This window comes from Oncorhynchus mykiss, chromosome 27 (assembly GCF_013265735.2).
Source record: "Oncorhynchus mykiss isolate Arlee chromosome 27, USDA_OmykA_1.1, whole genome shotgun sequence".
NCBI classification, from domain to species: domain Eukaryota; kingdom Metazoa; phylum Chordata; class Actinopteri; order Salmoniformes; family Salmonidae; genus Oncorhynchus; species Oncorhynchus mykiss.
Genome location: NC_048591.1, coordinates 46359892 through 46385235, shown reverse-complemented (window position 1 = coordinate 46385235; position 25344 = coordinate 46359892). Strand labels below are relative to the sequence as shown.

Here is a 25344-nt window from a genome sequence, read left to right as displayed (position 1 = left end):
CCCCATACCTATACCCGAGCCCCATACTCCAGCCCTATACTCCAGCCCTATACTCCAGCCCTATACTCCAGCCCCATACTCCAGCCCCATACCCCAGCCCTATACCCCAGCCCCATACCTATACCCGAGCCCTATACTCCAGCCCTATACTCCAGCCCTATACTCCAGCCCCATACCCAGTCCCATACCCCAGCCCCATAACCCAGCCCCATACCCCAGCCCCATACCCCATGCTCCAGCCCCATACTCCAGCCCCATACCCCAGCCCCATACCCCAGCCCCTTACCGAGCCCCATACCCCAGCCCCTTACCCAGCCCCATACCCCAGCCCCTTACCCAGCCCCATACTCCAGCCCCATACCCCAGCCCCATACCCCAGCCCCTTACCGAGCCCCATACCCCAGCCCCTTACCCAGCCCTATACTCCAGCCCATTACCCAGCCCCATACCCCAGCCCCTTACCCAGCCCTATACTCCAGCCCCTTACCCAGCCCCATACTCCAGCCCCATACCCAGTCCTATACTCCAGCCCCATACCCCAGCCCTATACCCCAGTCCAAGGCCCAGTCCTATACCCCAGGCCCAGTCCTATACCCCAGTCCCAGTCCTATACCCCAGTCCCAGCCCTATACCCCAGTCCCAGCCCTATACCCCAGTCCAAGGCCCAGTCCTATACCCCAGTCCCAGTCCTATACCCCAGGCCCAGTCCTATACTCCAGCCCCATACCCTTACCCCAGCCCTATACTCCAGCCCCATACCCCAGCCCTATACTCCAGCCCCATACCCCAGCCCTATACTCCAGCCCCATACCCCAGCCCTATACTCCAGCCCCATACCCCAGCCCTATACTCCAGCCCCATACCCCAGCCCAAGGCCCAGTCCTATACCCCAGGCCCAGTCCTATACCCCAGGCCCAGTCCTATACCCCAGTCCCAGTCCTATACCCCAGTCCCAGTCCTATACCCCAGGCCCAGTCCTATACCCCAGTCCCAGTCCTATACCCCAGTCCCAGTCCTATACCCCAGTCCCTAGCCCAGTCCTATACCCCAGTCCCAGGCCCAGTCCTATACCCCAGTCCCAGCCCCAGTCCTATACCCCAGGCCCGGTCCTATACCCCAGGCCCAGTCCTATACCCCAGGCCCAGTCCTATACCCCAGTCCCAGTCCTATACCCCAGTCCCAGTCCTATACCCCAGTTGAAATGATGTGGAAACAACGTTAATTCAACCAGTTTTTGCCCAGTGGGATTGCATAATCTGACAAGGATGGCAGTATCAAAGCATTTGCATTTCAAAAATCAAGATAGACAATTTCACTGTGGCTACCTTCAAAAGAGTCCCTGAAGGCCACTATGCTGGGATGTTTCATCCTGGACAGGAGCACAGCTTCTCTTCTGGTGTTCGCCATCTTGGATTGTGTCTGAAAAAGACAGTTATTATATGTAATATATGTAGTTATTATTATTTATTTTACCTTTATTGAAACTTTATTTAACTAGGCAAGTGAGTTAAGAACAAATTCTTATTTACAATGACAGTCTACCAAAAGGCAAAAAGCCTCCTTCGGGGTCAGGGGCCTGGGATTAAAATAAATAGAAATAAATAATTAAATACAATATAAATATTTTATTTATTTATTTCACCTTTATTTAACCAGGTAGGCCAGTTGAGAACACCTTTATTTAACCAGGTAGGCCAGTTGAGAACACCTTTATTTAACCAGGTAGGCTAGTTGAGAACACCTTTATTTAACCAGGTAGACTAGTTGAGAACACCTTTATTTAACCAGGTAGGCTAGTTGAGAACAAGTTCTCATTTACAACTGTGACCTGGCCAAGATAAAGCAAAGCAGTTCGACACAAACAACGACACAGAGTTACACATGGAGTAAAACAAACATACAGTCAATAATACAGTAGAAACAAGTCTATATACGATGTGAGCAAATGAGGTGAGATAAGGGAGGTAAAGGCAAAAAAAATGTACAGGTGCAGGTGCAGTGATCTGTGAGCTGGTCTGACAGCTGGTGCTTAAAGCTAGAGAGGGAGATAAGTGTTTCCAGTTTCAGAGATTTTTGGCAGTCATTGGCAGCAGAGAACTAAGGAAGAATTGGTTTTAGGCGTGACCAGAGAGATATACCTGCTGGAGCGCGTGCTACAGGTAGGTGATGCTATGGTGACCAGCGAGCTGAGATAAGGGGGGACTTTACCTAGCAGGGTCTTGTAGATGACATGGAGCCAGTGGGTTTGGCGACGAGTATGAAGCGAGGGCCAGCCAACGAGAGCGTACAGGTCGCAATGGTGGGTAGTATATGGGGCTTTGGTGACAAAACAGATGGCACTGTGATAGACTGCATCCAATTTATTGAGTAGAGTGTTTTGTAAATGACATCACCGAAGTCGAGGATCAATAGGCTGGTCAGTTTTTACGAGGGTATGTTTGGCAGCATGAGTGAAGGATGCTTTGTTGCGAAATAGGAAGCCAATTCTAGATTTAACTTTGGATTGGAGATGTTTGATGTGAGTCTGGAAGGAGAGTTTACAGTCTAACCAGACACCCAGGTATTTGTAGTTGTCCACATATTCTAAGTCAGAACCGTCCAGAGTAGTGATGTTGGACAGGCGAGCAGGTGCAGGTAGCGATCGGTTGAAGAGCATGCATTTAGTTTTACTTGTATTTAAGAGCAATTGGAGGCCACGGAAGGAGAGTTGTATGGCATTGAAGCTTGCCTGGAGGGTTGTTAACACAGTGTCCAAAGAAGGGCCAGAAGTATACAGAATGGTGTCATCTGCGTAGAGGTGGATCAGAGAAACACCAGCAGCAAGAGAGACATCGTTGATGTATACAGAGAAAAGAGTCGGCCCGAGAATTGAACCCTGTGGCACCCCCATAGAGACTGTCAGAGGTCCGGACAAAAGGGTAAATATAGAAATATAGGACATAACACACATCACAAGAAGAGAGACAACACTATATAAAGAGAGACCTAAAGACAACAACATAGCAAGGCAGCAACACATGACAATACAGCATGGTAGCAACACAACATGGTAGCATGGTACAGCATGGTAGAATGGTACAGCATGGTACATCATGGTAGCATGGTACAACATGGTAGCATGGTACATCATGGTAGCATGGTACAACACAACATGGTAGAAACACAACATGGTAGCATGGCACAACATGGTAGCATGGTACATCATGGTATAACATGGTAGAATGGTACATCATGGTAGCATGGTACAACATGGTAGCATGGTACAACATGGTAGCATGGCACAAAATGGTAGCATGGCACAAAATGGTAGCATGGCACAAAATGGTAGCATGGCACAACATGGTAGCATGGTACACCATGGTAGCATGGTACAAACATTATTGGGCACAGACAACAGCACAAAGGGCAAGAAGGTAGAGACAACAATACATCACACAAAGCAGCCACAACTGTCAGTAAGAGTCTCCATGATTGAGTCTTTGAATGAAGAGATGGAGATAAAACTGTCCAGTTTGAGTGTTTGTTGCAGCTCGTTCTAGCCGCTCGAGAGCACCCTTACCTGCCGATCTACAAATAACGTCTCGGTAATCTGAATCAGGGTTAGTTTAGCAGCTGGGGGTGAAAGAGGAGTGATTAGGACAGAGAAAACCAAGTCTAGATTTAACTTTAGCCTGCAGCTTTGATATGTGCTGAGCTGGTCCAGTGTTAAGAAGCCATGAAGAAGAAGAAGAAGGCTCAGCCACAGACCAGATGTAGTTACTATGATAAATGCATGTAGGTTAACGCCAAAAGGAAAACATGCAAAGTAATATAGCTAGATATACATGTATATTGAAATCAGGTGCTTCCACACAGTAGGTCCGGGACGATACCAGTATCGCGATACTCGTTCGTATACTGGCAAGGAAGCAACACACGAAGCGGATTTCACACTTGGGGAAATTGATGGAAACAAACATGATTATGTTGCCATCTAAAGTCACATTTACTTTATTATCCAAGCTTCAGCACACAATATTTTACAGGTTTTTTTTAAAGGACCAAAGAGTCTGGTCTGCTTCCATAGGTGTGGTTCCTGAGTTAAATAATGAACATCATGTTTAGGGTATAGAGTCTGGTCTGCTTCCATAGGTGTGGTTCCTGAGTTAAATAATGAACATCATGTTTAGGGTATAGAGTCTGGTCTGCTTGCCTACCAAAGGTGTGGTTCCTGAGTTAAGAAATGAACATCATGTTTAGGGTATAGAGTCTGGTCTGCTTGCCTACCAAAGGTGTGGTTCCTGAGTTAAGAAATTAACATCATGTTTAGGGTATAGAGTCTGGTCTGCTTGCCTACCAAAGGTGTGGTTCCTGAGTTAAGAAATGAACATCATGTTTAGGGTATAGAGTCTGGTCTGCGTATCTACCATTAGGTGTGGTTCCTGAGTTAAATAATGAACATCATGTTTAGGGTATAGAGTCTGGTCTGCTCCCCTACCATTAGGTGTGGTTCCTGAGTTAAATAATGAACATCATGTTTAGGGTATAGAGTCTGGTCTGCTTATCTACCATTAGGTGTGGTTCCTGAGTTAAATAATGAACATCATGTTTAGGGTATAGAGTCTGGTCTGCTTCCATAGGTGTGGTTCCTGAGTTAAATAATGAACATCATGTTTAGGGTATAGAGTCTGGTCTGCTTACCTACCATTAGGTGTGGTTCCTGAGTTAAGAAATTAACATCATGTTTAGGGTATAGAGTCTGGTCTGCTTACCTACCATAGGTGTGGTTCCTGAGTTAAATAATGAACATCATGTTTAGGGTATAGAGTCTGGTCTGCTTACCTACCATTAGGTGTGGTTCCTGAGTTAAATAATGAACATCATGTTTAGGGTATAGAGTCTGGTCTGCTTACCTACCATTAGGTGTGGTTCCTGAGTTAAGAAATGAACATCATGTTTAGGGTATAGAGTCTGGTGTGCTTACCTACCATTAGGTGTGGTTCCTGAGTTAAATAATGAACATCATGTTTAGGGTATAGAGTCTGGTCTGCTTACCTACCATCAGGTGTGGTTCCTGAGTTAAATAATGAACATCATGTTTAGGGTATAGAGTCTGGTCTGCTTACCTACCATCAGGTGTGGTTCCTGAGTTAAATAATGAACATCATGTTTAGGGTATAGAGTCTGGTCTGCTTACCTACCATTAGGTGTGGTTCCTGAGTTAAGAAATGAAACATCATGTTTAGGGTATATGTATAAAAATACAAGGCAGGTCAATATTTTGACTACCACGGCTGTTACGTTGCCCTGCAAGAAAACCAAAATATGGCACAAACAACCTCAGATCCTCAAAAAGGTTTTATAGCTGCACCATCGACAGCTTCCTGACGGTTTGTATCACCGCCTGGTATGGCAACTGTTCGGCTTCCGACCACACTACAGAGGGTAGTGCGTACGGCCCAGTACATCACCGGGGCCAAGCTTCCTGCCATGCAGGACCTCTATACCAGATGGCGTCAGAGGAAGGCCCTAAAAATTGTCAAAGACTCAAGCCACCATGGTCACATAGTTGAAGTCGGAAGTTTACATACACCTTAGCCAAATACATTTAAACTACATTTTTCACAATTCCTGACATTTTAATCCTACTAAAAAAAAACCTGTCTTAGGTCAGTTAGGATCACCACTTTATTTTAAGAATGTGAAATGTCAGAATAATAGTAGAGAGAATGATTAATTTCAGCTTTTATTTTTCATCACATTCCCAGTGGGTCAGAAGTTTACATACACTCAATTAGTATTCGGTAGAATTGCCTTTAAATTGTGTAACTTGGGTCAAACGCTTTGGGTAGCCTTGCACAAGCTTCCCACAATAAGTTGGGTGAATTTTTGCCCATTCCTCCTGACAGAGCTGGTGTAACTGAGTCAGGTTTTAGGCCTCCTTGCTCACACACACTTTTTTCAGTATTTTCAATAAGATTGAGGTCAGGGCTTTGTGATGGCCACTCCAATACCTTGACTTTGTTGTCCTTAAGCCGTTTTGCCACAACTTTGGAAGTATGCTTGGGGTCATTGTCCATTTGGAAGACCCATTTGTGACCAAGCTTTAACTTCCTGACTGATGTCTTGAGATGTTGCTTCAATATATCCACATCATTTTCATACCTCATGATGCCATCTAGTTTGTGAAGTGCACCAGTGCCTCCTGCAGCAAAGCACCCCCACAACATGATGCTGCCACCAAATCAAATCAAATGTATTTGTCACATACACATGGTTAGCAGATGTTAATGCGAGTGGAGCGAAATACTACCGTGCTTCACGGTTGGGATGGTGTTCTTCAGCTTGTAAGCCTCCCCCTTTTTCCTCCAAACATAACGATGGTCATTAGGGCCAAACAGTTCTATTTTTGTTTCATCAGACCAGAGGGCAATTCTCCAAAAAGTACGATCTTTGTTCCCATGTGCAGTTGCAAACTGTAGTCTGGCTTTTTTATGGTGGTTTTGGAGCAGTGGCTTCTTCCTTACTGAGCGGCCTTTCAGGTTATGTCGATATAGGACTCGTTTTACTGTGGATATAGATACTTTTGTACCTGTTTCCTCCAGCCTCTTCACATGGTCATTTGCTGTTGTTCTGGGATTGATTTGCACTTTCCACACTAAAGTACATTCATCTCTAGGAGACAGAACGCATCTCCTTCTTGAGAGGTATGACAGCTTCGTGGTCCCATGGTATTTATACTTGTGTACTATTGTTTGTACAAATGAACGTAGTAGCTTCAGCATTTGGACATTTCTCCCAAGGATGGACCAGGCTCGTGGATGTCTACAATTTTTCTTCTGAGGTCTTGGCTGATTTATTTTGATTTTACCATGATGTCAAGCAAAGAGGCACTGAGTTTGAAGGTAGGCCTTGAAATACACTCCTTATTGACTCAAATTATGTCAATTAGCCTATCAGAAGCTTCTAAAGCCATTACATAATTTTCTGGAATTTTCCAAGCTGTTTAAAGGCACAGTCAACTTCTGACCCACTGGAATTGTGATACAGTGAATTATAACTGAAATTATCTCTCTGTAAACAATTGTTGGAAACATTACTTGTGTCATGAACAAAATAGATGTCCTAACTGACTTGCCAAAACTATAGTTTGTTAACAAGAAATTAGTGGAGTGGTTGAAAAATGTGTTTAAATGACTCCAACATAAGTGTATGTAAACTTCCGACTTCAACGGTAGACTATTCTCTCTGCTACGGCACGGCAAGCGGTACCGGAGTTTCTATCCCCCCAAGCCATAAGACTCCTGAACAGCCAATCAAAAGGCTACCCAGACTATTTGCATTGCCCCCCCCACCTTTACGCTGCTGCTACTCTCTGTAATTATCTATGCATCGTCACTTTAATAACTCTACCTACATGTACATATTACCTCAATCACCTTGACACCGGTGCTCCTGCACATTGACTCTGTACCGTAACACCCTGTATATAGCCTCCACATTGACTCTGTACCGTAACACCCTGTATATAGCCTCCACATTGACTCTGTACCGGTACCCCCTGTATATAGCCTCCACATTGACTCTGTACCGTAATACCCTGTATATAGCCTCCACATTGACTCTGTACCGTAATACCCTGTATATAGCCTCCACATTGACTCTGTACCGTAATACCCTGTATATAGCCTCCACACTGACTCTGAATTGGCCGATGCATCCCTCCAATAGATTTCCAGACACTTGGAGAACCTGTGACAAGGTGCATTGAAGCTGTTCTGGCTGCTCGTGGTGGACCTTCGTCCTGTTAGACACTATGTTAGGCCAGCAGCATACCACCCTGCATACTACCCTGCATACCACCCTGCATACCACCCTGCATACCACCCTGCATACTACCCAGCATACCACCCCGCATACCACCCCGCATACTACCCTGCATACCACCCCGCATACCACCCTGCATACTACCCAGCATACCACCCTGCATACCACCCTGTTATACCAGCCCGCATACTACCCAGCATACCACCCTGCATACCACCCTGCATACTACCCTGTATACCACCCCACATACTACCCTGCATACCACCCTGCATACCACCCTGCATACTACCCAGCATACCAACCTGCATACTACCCTGCATACCACCCTGCATACTACCCAGCATACCACCCTGCATACCAACCTGCATACTACCCTGCATACCACCCCGCATACTACCCTGCATACCACCCCGCATACCACCCTGCATACCACCCTGCATACTACCCAGCATACCACCCTGTTATACCAGCCCGCATACTACCCAGCATACCACCCTGCATACCACCCCGCATACTACCCAGCATACCACCCTGCATACCACCCTGCATACCACCCTACATACTACCCAGCATACTACCCTGCATACCACCCCGCATACTACCCTGCATACCACCCCGCATACTACCCTGCATACCACCCTGCATACTACCCAGCATACCACCCCGCATACCACCCCGCATACTACCCTGCATACCACCCCGCATACCACCCTGCATACTACCCCGCATACCACCCTGCATACTACCCAGCATACCACCCCGCATACTACCCAGCATACCACTGCTGGCTTGCTTCTGAAGCTAAGCAGGGTTGGTCCTGGTCAGTCCCTAGATGGGAGACCAGATGCTGCTGGAAGTGGTGTTGGAGGGCAAGTAGGAGGCACTCTTTCCTCTGGTCTAGAAAAAAATATCCCAATGCCCCAGGGCAGTGATTGGGGACATTGCCCTGTGTAGGGTGCCATATTTCGGATGGGACGTTAAACGGGTGTCCTGACTCTCTGAGGTCATTAAAGATCCCATGGCACTTATCGTAAGAGTAGGGGTGTTAACCCTGGTGCCCTGGCTAAATTCCCAATCTGGCCCTCAAACCATCATGGTCACCTAATAATCCCCAGTTTACAATTGGCTCATTCATCCCCCTTCCTCTCCCCTGAAACTATTCCCCAGGTCGTTACTGTAAATGAGAACATGTTCTCAGTCAACTTAGCATGGTAAAATTAAAAAAAATGTTGGTCTTTACTTTGGTAGTTAGTTACCTGTAAACGGTATTCCTTTTTTTTTTATGGTAATAGTAACCTACCTTTGGGAGTAGGATCTCTTTCATGACATAGTTCTCACGGTTGATTCTGGATTGGACAAGTAGTGCCCGACCAAAGGACCCTTCACCTATTACTTTATGGACCGAGTACCCATCCATTGTCACACTGGCATTGACCTGAAAGAAAAATAATATATTACAAGAAAGCATTTACAATCAATGTGTATGTTGTTGTTTTGGATTTATACTAGCAATCTCAAACATTGGCCTGTCTTTATCACCCAATGTTTGTACCATGTTGAGCAGCTGCTGCCATGCTATGTTTGTTGTTTTAGGTCTCTCTTGTCGTGATGGGTTTTGTCCTATATATATATATATTTATTTTATTATCCCAGCCCCCGTCACTGCAGGAGGCCTTTTGGTAGGCCGAAATGGTTCTTTAACTGACTTGCCTAGTTAAATCAAGTTTAAATAAACAAAGAATAACATCACTTCATTTATAAAGTGGTCAGTCAATTTGACTTAATGGCTTGACAGTTAAACCAAAGATAGGTTACTAGATAAACGTTTCACCTTCTATTTGAGGTTGAGCTGACAGTCTGATAATGAAACAAGAAACTGTGTAACTACTGCACACAATCGTGTTCACGAACAAAATCAAAATTTGAATACACGAGGCAAAAAAAAAAAATGCTGACGTGTCGTTTATAGCTTGGTAAGTAACGTAAATAAAATGCTGCTTTTACATACTTTTCTGGTGGGATTGTGTCAACGTTATCCGCGTGTGTTCGGTATTCTTTGTCCACCGCTCTGCTTCCGTATTATTGTATGACGTGGCAAGGTGCAGTCCTTTTAAAGACATGCTCTAATACCCTTCAGCCACTAGATGGCGGTATAAGTACAGTACATGTGTATGTGAATAGGATATTTTGAGCGTTTTTTTTACAATAATGTAATTTAGTTACAAGTCAGGTAGCCCTGTCTCTCTGATGTAGGGTGGCAGGTAGCCTAAATGAAGGGCACTGTCTCTCTGATGTAGGGTGGCAGGTAGCCTAAATGAGGAGCCCTGTCTATCTGATGTAGGGAGGCAGGTAGCCTAAATGAGGAGCCCTGTCTATCTGATGTAGGGTGGCAGGTAGCCTAAATGAAGAGCCCTGTCTATCTGATGTAGGGTGGCAGGTAGCCTAAATGAGGAGCCCTGTCTATCTGATGTAGGGAGGCAGGTAGCCTAAATGAAGAGCCCTGTCTATCTGATGTAGGGTGGCAGGTAGCCTAAATGAAGGGCCCTGTCTATCTGATGTAGGGCGGCAGGTCGCCTGGTAGGCCCTACAACCAACAATATTACTGGTAGGCCCTACAACCAACAAGATTACTGGTAGGCCCTACAACCAACAATATTACTGGTAGGCCCTACAACCAACAATATTACTGGTAGGCCCTACAACTAACAATATTACTGGTAGGCCCTACAACCAACAATATTACTGGTAGGCCCTACAACTAACAATATTACTGGTAGGCCCTACAACCAACAATATTACTGGTAGGCCCTACAACCAACAATATTACTGGTAGGCCCTACAACTAACAAGATTACTGGTAGGCCCTACAACTAACAATATTACTGGTAGGCCCTACAACTAACAAGATTACTGGTAGGCCCTACAACCAACAATATTACTGGTAGACCCTACAACCAACAATATTACTGGTAGGCCCTACAACCAACAATATTACTGGTAGACCCTACAACCAACAATATTACTGGTAGGCCCTACAACTAACAATATTACTGGTAAGCCCTACAACCAACAATATTACTGGTAGGCCCTACAACCAATAATATTACAGGTAGGCCCTACAACCAACAATATTACAGGTAGACCCTACAACCAACAATATTACTGGTAGGCCCTACAACCAACAATATTTCTGGTATTACTGCCGCCGGGTAAATGTGTGGCGAGCTGACATTTGTCCCAGCAGTTTTCAATCCATTTTGATTAAGTATAATAAAAACATTGACGTGAAAACATTAAAAGGAGGATAAAAAGTATGCTATAGTTATTTTTTTTAGACTGACTTGCCTCGCGATTCGTCAACTCGCCTCTGTCCTTGACGTATCAGAGTGCTGCAAGTTCTGTGTGTGTCTTTTTGACCAATCAGATTTACAGAAATCCTCAGCTGCGAGGGTTTTGCACCGTGCAGGTTTAGCAACGAGACACTTTCCTCTGGTATTTATTTAGCCAACCTAGTCTCAGAGCATTTTCATAATATTCCGTACATAAATTTGAAACACTCAATGTTACGTGGTATGTTAGATTAATTTGAAACACTCAATGTTACGTGGTATGTTACATAAATTTGAAACACTCAATGTTACGTGGTATGTTACATAAATTTGAAACACTCAATGTTACGTGGTATGTTACATAAATTTGAAACACTCAATGTTACGTGGTATGTTACATAAATTTGAAACACTCAATGTTACGTGGTATGTTACATAAATTTGAAACACTCAATGTTACGTTGTATGTTACATAAATTTGAAACACTCAATGTTACGTTGTATGTTACATAAATTTGAAACACTCAATGTTACGTTGTATGTTACATAAATTTGAAACACTCAATGTTACGTGGTATGTTACATAAATTTGAAACACTCAATGTTACGTTGTATGTTACGTTTCGTATGGTATGTACAGTATACATTTTTTATTACAATTCGTATGATATGTTACAAATTGAAATCTGTACAACATGTTCGAATTGCAATTTGTAAGATATGCTACGAATTTGCAAAACGTACAGCTAGCTGGCTAACTATAGCTAGGCTAGGGGTTAGTGTTAGGGTTATGGTTAGCAGTTAGGTTAAAGGGTTAAGGTTTGGGTTATAGGGGAAGGGTTAGCTAACATGCTAAGTAGTTGCAAAGTAGGTAAAAAAGTAGCTTAAACATAAGTAAGTAGTTGCGAATTTGCTCATTAGCTAAAATGCAAAGATTGTCCATCATGAGATTCAAGCACGCAACCTCTGGGTTGCTAGATTTTCACATTATACACCCACCCATCCACCCTCCTTTCATATATCATACTAATTTGAGTTTACCAGATTTAAATGTATTATGTTACGTCTAGTCTATGAGACCAGACTGCGCTCACAACATGTCAGATCTGAGATTACTATTGTTTAGGCTGCTGCAACATTTCTTACAAAAAAAAAGATTTAGCTTGAACTTGGTTGTGATATGTTTGCTAAATCAGCCTGGTCTCAATAGACTGTATTTTTTATTTTATTAGGTAAGTCAGTTAAGAACAAATTCTTATTTTCAACGACGGCCTGGGAACCGTGGGTTAACTGCCTGTTCAGGGGCAGAACGACAGATTTCTACCTTGTCAGCTCGGGGATATGAACTTGCAACCTTTCGGTTACTAGTCCAACGCTCTAACCACTAGGCTACCCTGCCGCCTCTACACTCTAACCACTAGGCTACCCTGCCACCTCTACACTCTAACCACTAGGCTACCCTGCCGCCTCTACACTCTAACCACTAGGCTACCCTAACGAACACCACATATGGAATGAATCTGATCAACTATAGGCTGATAACAGCAGCTGCATGCAGATTACAGGATGCCCCCTGTCCACTCTGGCAGTAACATTGTGTATGTAAAGCCCATTTATTTGTGTAAGGAGAAACATGTAAACGTGATCAAATTTGGTTTATATTCAGCCTACCTAGACCTCATCAATACAAAACTGTAATTAGTCAATCAATACAATAGTGATTTCATTAAGGAAAAGGGGGGGGGGGGGGTAGCTAGTCGGTTGTACAACTGAATGCATTCAACTGAAATGGGTCTTCCACATTTAACCCATTAACCCACATTCAACCCCTATGAATCAGAGAGTTGCGGTGGGTTGTCATAATCAACATCTACGTCTTCGGCGTCCCGGGGGGGAACAGTGTTGTTACCTGCGTTGCTCAACTGTGTGACTAACTATTTTAAATACAGTTGTTATGATGCACACCTGCATAAACCAAGCTGAGCCCTGTGGGTTCTATTGTACAACCACAGCTGTTATGTCTGTGTAAAGGAAACCCTGTCTCGTTTTAAAGTATGATTCATACGAACAAGTACAAGGTTGCTTCAGGTTTTTTATCCTCACCTTAGGGGGGGGCCAAGTTTTTGTCAGGAGTTTTTTTTTTTTTAAACCATGTGACCTAATTGGAAAAACTCTGGTCCCCATGACAGCCCATGCAAAACCTTTTTATAACGGATTAATTACGGTCTTACCCTGTAGGGCCAGGAGTTTTACCTGGTTGGGTTGCCGGACCCCAGAGGGTGAACTCTGGGACCTGTGGTGCCACCTCATGATATGTGTTGGGTGAACTCTGGGACCTGTGGGGACAGCGGGGATGTTCAGCAGGGTTGGAGCTGCGGAGTCCATCCACAGCGACCAAGGCAGAAACTTTGGTCCTGTGTGTTCGCCACCATGTGTGAGAGGCTGGGTATGCACAAGACCCGCACTAGTCCTCTCCATCCTCAAAGTGATGGCCTTGTGGAGCGCTTCAACAAAACCCTTGGACAGCAGCTGGCCATCATCTCTCAGCCAAACAACAGCGTGACTGGGACAAGCACCTGCCCATGGTCCTCATGGCATACCGCGCCACTGTCCAAGACTCCACCTCCTGCACGCCAGCCTTCCTCATGCTGGGGAGAGAGATCCGCACCCCTGCGGAGATGGCGTTTGGTCGGCCCCTAGATAGCCTTCCTGATATGGTTGTTCTGGAGCCCTCCTGTTCCAGAGTATGTTCTGGAGCCCTCCTGATATGGTTGTTCTGGAGCCCTCCTGTTCCAGAGTATGTTCTGGAGCCCTCCTGTTCCAGAGTATGTTCTGGAGCCCTCCTGTTCCGGAGTATGTTCTGGAGCCCTCCTGTTCCGGAGTATGTTCTGGAGCCCTCCTGTTCCGGAGTATGTTCTGGAGTCCTCCTGTTCCAGAGTATGTTCTGGAGCCCTCCCATTCGCCCGGGACCGGAGTATGCCCGGAGCACCTGGAGACAGCCCACACCTTCGCCAGAGAGCACCTGGTGAATGCAGGTGTGAAGCACAAGAGGAACCATGACATGCACGCCCTGGGAAGGCACTTTGTGGCTGGTGTGCTGGTCTGGGTCTACAGCCCCCCGAGAAAGAAAGGCAGATGCCCCAAGTTGGACAGCCACCGGGTGGGGCTCTGCAAAGTCCTGGAGAGGGTAGGGGACGTTGTTTACCGGGTGCAGCTTTCTTCCAGGGGAAGAAAGGTGGCACTGCACCGGGACAGGTTAGCCCCATAGGGGCGTCTTCTCCCCAAAACCCAGGGACCCCCACAATTCCCCTCTATGGCAATGACATTCCCCAAGCACCCACCCCCAGGTGCCGCAGACAGGGCTCCAGACAGCCCTCTAACCAAGTTTCCCTCCCTGTGTCAACACGTGGTTCCCCAGACCCACATACTGTATTCCCCATTCCCTCATCCTTGTCCCCCGTGTCCCTGCCTTCATCCCCTGGGCCCCAGAGGGGCAGCCCCCTGCCACGGACTGAGCCCCCTGTTTCCAATCTGGGAACTCAGCGACCATCATGGCCACTCAGGCAAAGGAGACCTTCGGATGGCTTCAGAGACTTTGTTTGTTCCTCTGGGACGAGGGACTTTGTGGTGGGGCGGGGGTGGGGGTGGGGGCTGTGTAGTGGTGGTGGGTAGGGTGGAGCTGTGTAGTGGTGGCGGGTGGGTGGTTGGGGGGAGGGGCTGTGTAGCAACCCGCATAGACAGCTGTGTGTTATGTGTTATGCTGTTCGCTGGTTGTGTTGTACTTACCAGTACCCAGTGTTTGCGGGGTCCGACATGCCAGTCAACCTGCTATCTGCCAACCATGGGAATGCCTTTAATGTTCTGGTGTAGGGCATCCTGGTGGTTGGTGGAGCAGCAGGGGGGGGGGGGGGGGGGGGGGGTTTGGCAGGGGGGTGGGGCATCGCAAGTTTAAGACCATGCTTATTCGTTGTTCTCTCTCTTACGTCTGGTCTTAACAAGAGATGGTCACGGTTGTTTTATTAGAGTATCCTTGATTTATTTGGCGTGGGCTACGGCCAAACATTAGCCTGTGTTGAGTTTGGTTAATAAACCGTGAATTTGTCAACTCAATCCTCTGTCTGGACTATTGTTAATGTATGATCTAGCCAGGTCATTACAATATTAACTATTTGCTATCTAACTAAATAACTACCCAACATTTATTGACTTGATTATTCACGTCATTCTTAGCTAAGTGGTATAGTCGTTGCGCATTCTCAATGGACAAGGTTAATTCTGGCTATCTACTCCGATTTCAGAGCACTCGTCTGTGTTACGAATCTCGCCTGTTCAGGCGGCGCATCGGTGGTCGTTGTTGCCGGCCTACTAGCGTTCACCGATCCCCTTTTCTGTTTCAGTTAGTTGTGTCTGATTAGTTGCACCTGTTTCTTGTTTAGGTTTCGGTTGTGGGCGATTTAAACCCAGTAGTCCCGCCAGCTTTCGTGCAGGCTTGTTTTTCTGTTTGTGGTGTGTGGTTATTTTGTGGCATTCATTTTTCCGATCAGTTTCGTCCTGTTTGTTTGGACTGGGTCTTTACGCGCCCTTGTGTGTGTGGCGTGACCAGTCTCTCTGTTTTTTTGGAAAAGAAAGATCCACATCTTTTGAACTACCCTGCTCTCTGCGCCTGACTCCTCCACCCACTACTCATAGAAGCCGTTGAATATGGCCGGTGTCAGTAAACATCTGCAAAAAAACGTAATTCAATTATTGCCAGCAGCAGCACAGTTACAGTCACCAACGCTCTGGATAACATGAAAACAGCCTAACCAGCTCTGCTGGGGAGAGTAAAATGTTCAGAGTGAGGTGTTCTCTCATTTGTGTCTGGAAGTAGCTAGCAAGCTAGCCAATGTTAGCCAGTTAGCTTGGGTGCTTGGATGTGAGGTCAGAAACCTCGGATCAACCCTACTCCTCGGCCAGAGCATCCAGTGTTAACCCTAAACCCTGCCTAATACTACAACGTATTTTCTTAAAATCAGGTTTTAAACCGAACCCTAACCATAACCACAATGCTAGCCCTAACCTTAACCACACTGCTAACCCTAACCTTAACCACACTGCTAACCCTAACCTTAACCACACTGCTAGCCCTAACCTTAACCACACTGCTAACCCTTAACCACACTGCTAACCCTAACCTTAACCACAATGCTAGCCCTAACCTTAACCACACTGCTAACCCTAACCTTAACCACACTGCTAACCCTAACCTTAACCACACTGCTAGCCCTAACCCTAACCACACTGCTAACCCTAACCCTTAACCACACTGCTAACCCTAACCCTTAACCACACTACTAACCCTAACCTTAACCACACTGCTAACCCTAACCTTAACCACACTGCTAACCCTAACCACACTGCTAGCCCTAACCTTAACCACACTGCTAACCCTAACCCTAACCACACTGCTAACCCTAACCACACTGCTAACCCTAACCCTTAACCACACTACTAACCATAACCACAATGCTAGCCCTAACCTTAACCACCCTGCTAACCCTAACCACACTGCTAACCCTAACCCTTAACCACACTACTAACCCTAACCTTAACCACACTGCTAACCCTAACCTTAACCACACTGCTAACCCTAACCACACTGCTAGCCCTAACCTTAACCACACTGCTAACCCTGACCCTAACCACACTGCTAACCCTAACCACACTGCTAACCCTAACCCTTAACCACACTACTAACCATAACCACAATGCTAGCCCTAACCTTAACCACACTGCTAACCCTAACCACACTGCTAACCCTACCCTTAACCACACTACTAACCTTAACCACACTGCTAACCTTAACCATAACCACACTGCTAACCCTAACCTCAACCACACTGCTAACCCTAACCCTTAACCACACTGCTAACCTTAACCACACTGCTAACCCTAACCATAACCACACTGCTAACCCTAACCTCAACCACACTGCTAATCCTAACCTTAACCACAATGCTAACCCTAACCACACTGCTAGCCCTAACCTTAACCACACTGCTAGCCCTAACCCTTAACCACACTGCTAACCCTAACCATAACCACACTGCTAGCCCTAACCTTAACCACACTGCTAGCCCTAACCCTTAACCACACTGCTAACCCTAACCACACTGCTAACCCTAACCTTAACCACACTGCTAACCCTAACCACACTGCTAACCCTAACCCTTAACCACACTACTAACCCTAACCATAACCACAATGCTAACCCTAACCCTTAACCACACTACTAACCCTAACCATAACCACACTGCTAACCCTAACCATAACCACAATGCTAGCCCTAACCCTAACCACACTGCTAGCCCTAACCTTAACCACACTGCTAGCCCTAACCACACTGCTAACCCTAACCCTTAACCACACTACTAACCCTAACCATAACCACAATGCTAACCCTAACCCTAACCACACTGCTAGCCCTAACCTTAACCACACTGCTAGCCCTAACCCTTAACCACACTGCTAACCCTAACCACACTGCTAACCCTAACCTTAACCACACTGCTAACCCTAACCACACTGCTAACCCTAACCCTTAACCACACTACTAACCCTAACCATAACCACAATGCTAGCCCTAACCTTAACCACACTGCTAACCCTAACCACACTGCTAACCCTAACCCTTAACCACACTGCTAACCCTAACCCTTAACCACACTGCTAACCCTAACCATAACCACAATGCTAGCCCTAACCTTAACCACACTGCTAACCCTAACCCTTAACCATACTACTAACTCTAACCTTAACCACACTGCTAACCCTAACCACACTGCTAACCCTAACCCTTAACCATACTACTAACCCTAACCTTAACCACACTGCTAACCCTAACCACAATGCTAACCCTAACCCTTAACCACACTACTAACCCTAACCTTAACCACACTGCTAACCCTAACCTTAACCACACTGCTAACCCTAACCTCAACCACACTGCTAACCCTAACCCTTAACCACACTGCTAACCCTAACCTTAACCACACTGCTAACCCTAACCTTAACCACACTGCTAACCCTAAACCTTAACCACACTGCTAACCTTAACCACACTGCTAACCCTAACCTTAACCACACTGCTAACCCTAACCTGAACCTGAACCCTAACCCTTAACCACACTGCTAACCCTAACCTTAACCCTTAACCACACTGCTAACCCTAACCTTAACCACACTGCTAACCCTAACCTTAACCCTTAACCCTAACCCTTAACCCTAACCCTTAACCCTAACCCTTAACCTTAACCACACTTCTAACCCTTATCTTAACCACACTGCTAACCTTAACCACACTGCTAACCCTAACCCTTAACCACACTGCTAACCCTAACCTTAACCCTAACCCTTAACACTAACCTTAACCCTAACCATGAACCCTAACCTTAACCCTTAACCCTAACCTTAACCCTAACCCTTAACCACACTGCTAACCCTAACCTTAAACCTAACCCTTAAAACTAACCCTAACCATCAACCCGAACCTTAACCCTAACCCTTAACCCCAACCTTAACCCTAACCTTTAACCACACTGCTAACCCTAACCTTAACCCTTAACCCTAACCCTTAACCACACTGCTAACCCTAACCTTAACCCTTAACCCTAACCCTTAACCACACTGCTAACCCTAACCTTAGCCCTAACCCTTAACCCTAACCCTTAACCTCAACCCTTAACCTTAACCCTAACCCTTAACCCTAACCCTTAACCCTAACCCGTAACCTTAACCCTTAACCCTAACCTTAACCCTAACCCTTAAACTTAACCCTTAACCCTAACCTTAACCCTTAACCCTGACCTTAACCCTAACCCTTAACCCTAACCTTAACCACACTGCTAACCCTAAACCTTAACCCTAACCCTTAACCCTAACCTTAACCACACTGCTAACCCTAACCTTAACCTTAACCTTTAACCACACCGCTAACCCTAACCTTAACCCTTAACCCTAACCCTTAACCACACTGCTAACCCTAACCTTAGCCCTAACCCTTAACCCTAACCCTTAACCACACTGCTAACCCTAACCTTAACCCTAACCTCAACCACACTGCTAACCCTATTCTTAACCACACTGCTAACCCTAACCTTAACCCTTAACCCTAACCTTAACCACACTGCTAACCCTAACCTTAACCACACTGCTAACCCTAACCTTAACCCTAACCCTTAACCCCAACCCTTAACCCTAACCTTAACCACACTGCTAACCATAACCTTAACCACACTGCTAACCATAACCTTAACCACACTGCTAACCCTAACGTTAACCCTTAACCCTAACCCTTAACCACACTGCTAACCCTAACCTTAGCCCTAACCCTTAACCACACTGCTAACCCTGACCTTAACCCTAACCTCAACCACACTGCTAACCCTAACCCTAACCACATTGCTAACCCTAACCTTAACCCTAACCCTTAACCCTAACCCTTAACCACACTGCTAACCCTAACCCTTAACCCTAACCCTTAACCACACTGCTAACCCTAACCGTAACCCTAATCCTTAACCCTAACCCTTAACCACACTGCTAACCCTAACCCTTAACCCTAACCCTTAACCACACTGCTAACCCTAACCTTAACCCTAACCCTTAACCACACTGCTAACCCTAACCTTAACCCTAACCCTTAACCACACTGCTAACCCTAACCTTAACCCTAACCTTAACCCTAACCCTTAACACTAACCCTTAACCACACTGCTAACCCTAACCTTAACCCTAACCCTAACCTTAACCCTTAACCCTTAACCCTAACCTTAACCACACTGCTAACCCTAACCTTAACCCTAACCTCAACCACACTGCTAACCCTAACCCTTAACCACACTACTAACCCTAACCTTAACCCTTAACCCTTAACCCTAACCTTAAATTAAGACACAATAATCACGTATCTTTTTCAAACATTTTTAGGATATTGTCAATTGACTATGTGGCTGTGGTAGGTAGTGACAACCATTCTGCTGTGCTTCGGTGCCTGTTTATGGTATGACCTAAATAAGGCGTGTCCCTGTCAAAATGTAATGCGATTTCAAGCTTTAGCCTCTAGATGGCGGTAAATGTACAGTTATTAAACCAGAGATTACTGGTAGGCCAGTTATATAAAACAAGTGTTAGGTGGAGCTGTAGGTAATAAGAAAGAGGCTCGGTGGAAAATTAAACCTGTGACCAGCTAGCTGACATCTAATACACGGACCACTGACAGGGCTTTGCAGAAAATGAACCCTTATGTCGGCAACATTGTCTTTTGACTCCCTTTGTCTTGAGACATATATGAACTTACTTCACATTGTTAAGAGGAACTTGGTCATAGTGTGATGTAATGTCCATTCCATCAACTTCCTGTTTCGTGTTACTAAATAAGCAGTGAAGAAAGGGTGTGATGTTGAGTTTGGGTCCTCACAGACTTGATTGGAAACGAACCAAGTTGGAACATTATGGAGAGCGTCATTGAGGGTTCATCTGTGGATCAAGATCCTACAAATGGGTATGAAAATGTGACAGCCAACCAGCAGGACAACAGAGACGGCTCAGGATTAGCTCAGCACTCAAGCAGAAGAGTCTACAGATTAATTGCTGTGGGTTTTGGGTCGCTGTGTGTCCTACAAGTCCTTCTTAACGTCTCCCTGCGTTTAGTCGACAACCTGAGCGAAGCGAGAGTCCAGTTGGCCTGTGAGAAAGACGTCCGCAAGATATGTCCCCAAGACTGGATAATACAGTCCGGCTGCAGTTGTTACTTCATCTCCCTTGACACTAAAAACTGGACTGAGAGTAGACAGGACTGTCTGGACAGAGGAGCAGACCTAGTGATCATAAACAGCAGAGTGGAACAAGTTTTCATCAAAACATTGGGTCACAGATCCTGGATCGGTCTGACTGACAGAGAAGTTGAGGGAACCTGGAGATGGTTGGACGGGACACCACTGACCGCAAGTTACTGGACTACAACCGGCGAACCGAATGGAGGAGCTGAAGAGAACTGTGCTGAGATTATCGGCATTCACAATGACCCGGTTTTGGCCTGGAATGATCTACCATGTTACTATGAACAGCGTTGGATCTGTGAGAGGTCGTTGGTTCTGTGAGAGGTTGTTGGATCTGTGAGAGGTCATTAGTTCTGTGATAGGCCATTGGATCTGTGAGAGGTCGTTGGATCTGTGAGAGGTCGTTGGTTCTGTGAGAGTTTGTTGGATCTGTGAGAGTTTGTTGGATCTGTGATAGGCCGTTGGATCTGTGAGAGGTCGTTGGTTCTGTGAGATTCAGCCCTAACATGTCCCTAACACCTACAATAGTATCCACGTCCATTCCAGAACCCACCAAACAACATTATTTTAAGCAAGTAAGGCAAGTCACAATTAATTTAGGGAAAAAGCAGGTTCCGCATTTATAAAAGTAACGTTTTTTTCCTCTCTCTTTTGACTCCCTTCTCACAGGTTCTGGCATTGTCCCCCCCCCCCCCCCCCCATGCTCATGTAACACGTGTTGAATTCCTTTGTTGTATAATGATCCAGAGTCTGAATAGTTCCATGAAAATCCTAATCAATCCTATATGTTAAAACACTTGTAAGAATTGTATATGGTCACGGATAGTGTTTTATAATGGTCTCCCAACATTATATTGTAATATGTATGCATTTCAGTCATTTATGAACTTATCTGTTGATTTGTGAACACTGTACTGTACATTTTACTCAGGGGCACAACTTTCACTGGGGACATGGGGGGGACATGTCCCCCCCCCAACCCAGTTTTAATCACTGGGATGTGATTCAAAACGAGGCAACGGTGTGCTTTAGGACCATGCAGACGCCTCCGAGCGGTCTGATAGGCTGTTTCGAGTGTTTATCCAACTGAATAAAACATTTTTTTTTTTTTTATTATTAAAAAAAAAAGTTATGCCCCTCCCACTTCTAAAACCAAAGTTGCGCCCCTGATTTTACTACACTTCGTCATTGGGCTAGCATGGCTATTCATGCCCCCTTTTCGTTGTTCATTTGTACTTTACAGAGGATGTGGTGCATTAGGGCAGCACAACATTTGTTTTTGGAAGTTGTTATTGTAATTATCAGCTGTGTCATGTGTTTTTGTTAGGATATTTTGACAATATTTTACTGTTCTCAAGAGCACATCATGTACTGTAATGTACTTAACACCTGGCTGTAATAAAGAACCTTGTCTGGCTGACGCCTACAGGCTACTGGATATTTACATTTAAAACTGTACAATTCATTTGTAATTACATTTTTATGTGAAACAACATTATTGTTATTGGCCCCTGTCTACATTCACCTCTTTGGCTCGTTTACATTCACTAGTGAATGACTCCTCTCGGTTGATGTATGGGATGTGTAGCTCTGGAGTGTAGAGAACAAGTTGTACTGATGTGGATTAGAACAAACGGCCCAACCATCTAGATACAGTGGTGGATTAGAACAAACAACCCAACCATCTAGATACAGTGGTGGATTAGAACAAACAACCCAAACATCTAGATACAGTGGTGGATTAGAACAAACAACCCAACCATCTAGATACAGTGGTGGATTAGAACAAACAACCCAACCATCTAGATACAGTGGTGGATTAGAACAAACAACCCAACCATCTAGATACAGTGGTGGATTAGAACAAACAACCCAACCATCTAGATACAGTGGTGGATTAGAACAAACAACCCAACCGTCTAGATACAGTGGTGGATTAGAACAAACAACCCAACCATCTAGATACAGTGGTGGATTAGAACAAACGACCCAACCATCTAGATACAGTGGTGGATTAGAACAAACAACCCAACCATCTAGATACAGTGTTGGATTAGAACAAACAACCCAACCATCTAGATACAGTGTTGGATTAGAACAAACAACCCAACCATCTAGATACAATGGTGGATTAGAACAAACGACCCAACCATCTAGATACAGTGTTGGATTAGAACAAACAACCCAACCATCTAGATACAGTGTTGGATTAGAACAAACGACCCAACCATCTAGATACAGTGTTGGATTAGAACAAACAACCCAACCATCTAGATACAATGGTGGATTAGAACAAACGACCCAACCATCTAGATACAGTGTTGGATTAGAACAAACGACCCAACCATCTAGATACAGTGGTGGATTAGAACAAACAACCCAACCATCTAGATACAATGGTGGATTAGAACAAACAACCCAACCATCTAGATACAATGGTGGATTAGAACAAACAACCCAACCATCTAGATACAGTGGTGGATTAGAACAAACAACCCAACCATCTAGATACAATGGCGACGACATATTATATTATTATTATTGTATTATTAACGTTTGTGTATGTTTTGTTATCAACGTATCACTTTCCAGTTTAAATGTCTCTTTGGACAAAGTGAAGTGTGTGGCTTTCACGTTTTCCAACTTTTACTTGCTTGCATCTTGAATAAAAAAAAAAACATGCAAAACGAACGTGGTTGAAAACACTTTTTTTCCCCACTCCATGTTATAAATGAAGGTATGTGAAGTGGGTGGATTTCCAGACTAAATGAAACATGACATCTTTTCTTCGACTGCCGTGTGTGTTCCAGACTTTACACCCACGTCCAATGAACTCTTTAACTTACCATCCATCAACTCCCTCCGTCACCTGGGCTCGTTGATATTAGATCCATAAAGCATAGTCTGAAAAGCAAACCTTAAAAAAAAACTCAAAATGGCCTCCCGAGTGGCGCGGCGGTCTAAGGCACTGCATCGCAGCGCTTGAGGCGTCCACTACAAACCCGGGTTCAATCCCAGGCTGTGTCACGATCGGGCCGTGACCGGGAGACCCATGAGGCGGCGCACAATTGGCCCAGCGTCGTCCGAATTAGGGGAGGCTGGGATTTCCTTGTTCCATCGCCGCTCTAGTGACTCCTTGTGGCGGGCCGGGCGTCTGTACACTGATTCAGGTCACCATAGTGTTACTTTGGTGTTTTCCTTCATTCCTATTTTAGTAAGTAATGCATCTTTTTAATGAAATATGGCATTAGCTGTCCAAGCTTCTTTCACTTGATGTTTTGAATCATTCATATTTAATCATTTCTGACAAAGTATTTAAGTATTAGACCTCTCAGTAACAGCTTCAATCATATAAAAGTTATATTTAAATCCAAACTGGTTCTGTTGCAGATTAGTAAGAATGTCTCACCCCGTGTTCCAGAATGTCCTTTTTCCCCCTTTTTATTCAGACTACAACCTCTCACTTTCGGTTATTTGAAAATGAAATCATCTCCATAATATCGTTTTTTTTTTTTTTTTAAACAAGCCATAGAAAGTTGGTTGCAATTTCAGTTTAATCCACCAGGAAAGACAGAACAAATGTTACCACAGATATTGTGGTTAAACTGAAATATACTAATTGATAAAAAAAAAACTATATTTTGTTTGTAAAAGGTATAATCTTTGTAAATTATATCATAAATAGGACTGGTGGAGTTGTAACACACTCAGCTAACAAGAATATATGCAAATGTCTGTTCTACTCAAAATTACAACCAACTAATTGCAGCACTACCGCAACAATAGAAGAGGCAAGTGGAAGGGGGAGAAGGAACTTGTCTGTCTGCATTAAAGACCAAAATTGGCTAAAGAAAATTGTGATGAATAAAAAAGTTGAATTTAAGGACCAAAAAATGTACGTCTCTGCAATATAGATGGATTAAAATACAGTGCCTTCAGAAAGTATTCAGACCCCTTGACTTTTTACACATTTTGTTATGTTACAGCCTGATTCTAAAATGTTTTTAATTTTTTTTTAAAATCCCTCATCAATTTACACACAATACCCCATAAAGACAAAGCAAAAACAGATTTTTAGAAAGGTTTGCAAATAAAAAAATAAAAAAATGAAATATGACATTTACATAAGTATACAGACCTTTTACTCAGTACTTTGTTGAAGCACCTTTGGCAGCGATTACATCCTCGAGTCTTCTTGGGTATGACGCTACAAGCTTTGCACATCTGCATTTGGGGTGTTTCTCCCATTTTTCTCTGCAGATACTCTCAAGCTGTGTCAGGTTGGATGGGAAGCGTCGCTGCACAGCTATTTTCAGGTCTCTCCAAAAATGTTAGAACGGGTTCAAGTCCAAACTCTGGATGGGCCACTCAAGAACATTCAGAGACCACTC

At 44.7% G+C, this 25344-nt stretch overlaps 2 protein-coding genes across 8 annotated transcripts in view; one reads left to right on the top strand and one right to left on the bottom strand.

Annotated features, from left to right (window-relative positions):
- nek3 (NIMA related kinase 3) overlaps positions 1–9917 on the bottom strand; it is a 35849-nt gene extending 25932 nt beyond the window's left edge. For 6 of the 7 annotated variants that reach the window (XM_036965247.1, XM_036965253.1, XM_036965250.1 and 3 more), the window contains exons 1-3: positions 9815–9917; positions 9107–9241; positions 1326–1419 (exon numbers count right to left, since the gene is read on the bottom strand). In XM_036965247.1, coding sequence (XP_036821142.1) covers positions 1326–1419; positions 9107–9223 — 211 coding nt within the window. In that variant the 5' untranslated portion in view covers positions 9224–9241; positions 9815–9917. Of the gene's footprint in view, positions 1–1325; positions 1420–9106; positions 9242–9637; positions 9785–9814 lie in introns of those variants that run through there. The other variant, XM_036965248.1, reaches the window with a different exon arrangement.
- Positions 9918–20107: 10190 nt separating this feature from the next.
- LOC110515379 (C-type lectin domain family 4 member M) lies at positions 20108–22574 on the top strand. Its single transcript, XM_021594296.2, has one exon. It carries the CDS (start codon positions 20627–20629, stop codon positions 21272–21274), a length of 648 nt encoding a protein of 215 aa, XP_021449971.2. The 5' UTR covers positions 20108–20626; the 3' UTR covers positions 21275–22574.
- The last annotated feature ends 2770 nt before the right edge of the window (positions 22575–25344 follow it).

Bases quoted from the DNA above. Each gene is read 5' to 3' on its own strand.
- LOC110515379 (XM_021594296.2), top strand. From the start codon at position 20,627: ATGGAGAGCGTCATTGAGGGTTCATCTGTGGATCAAGATCCTACAAAT.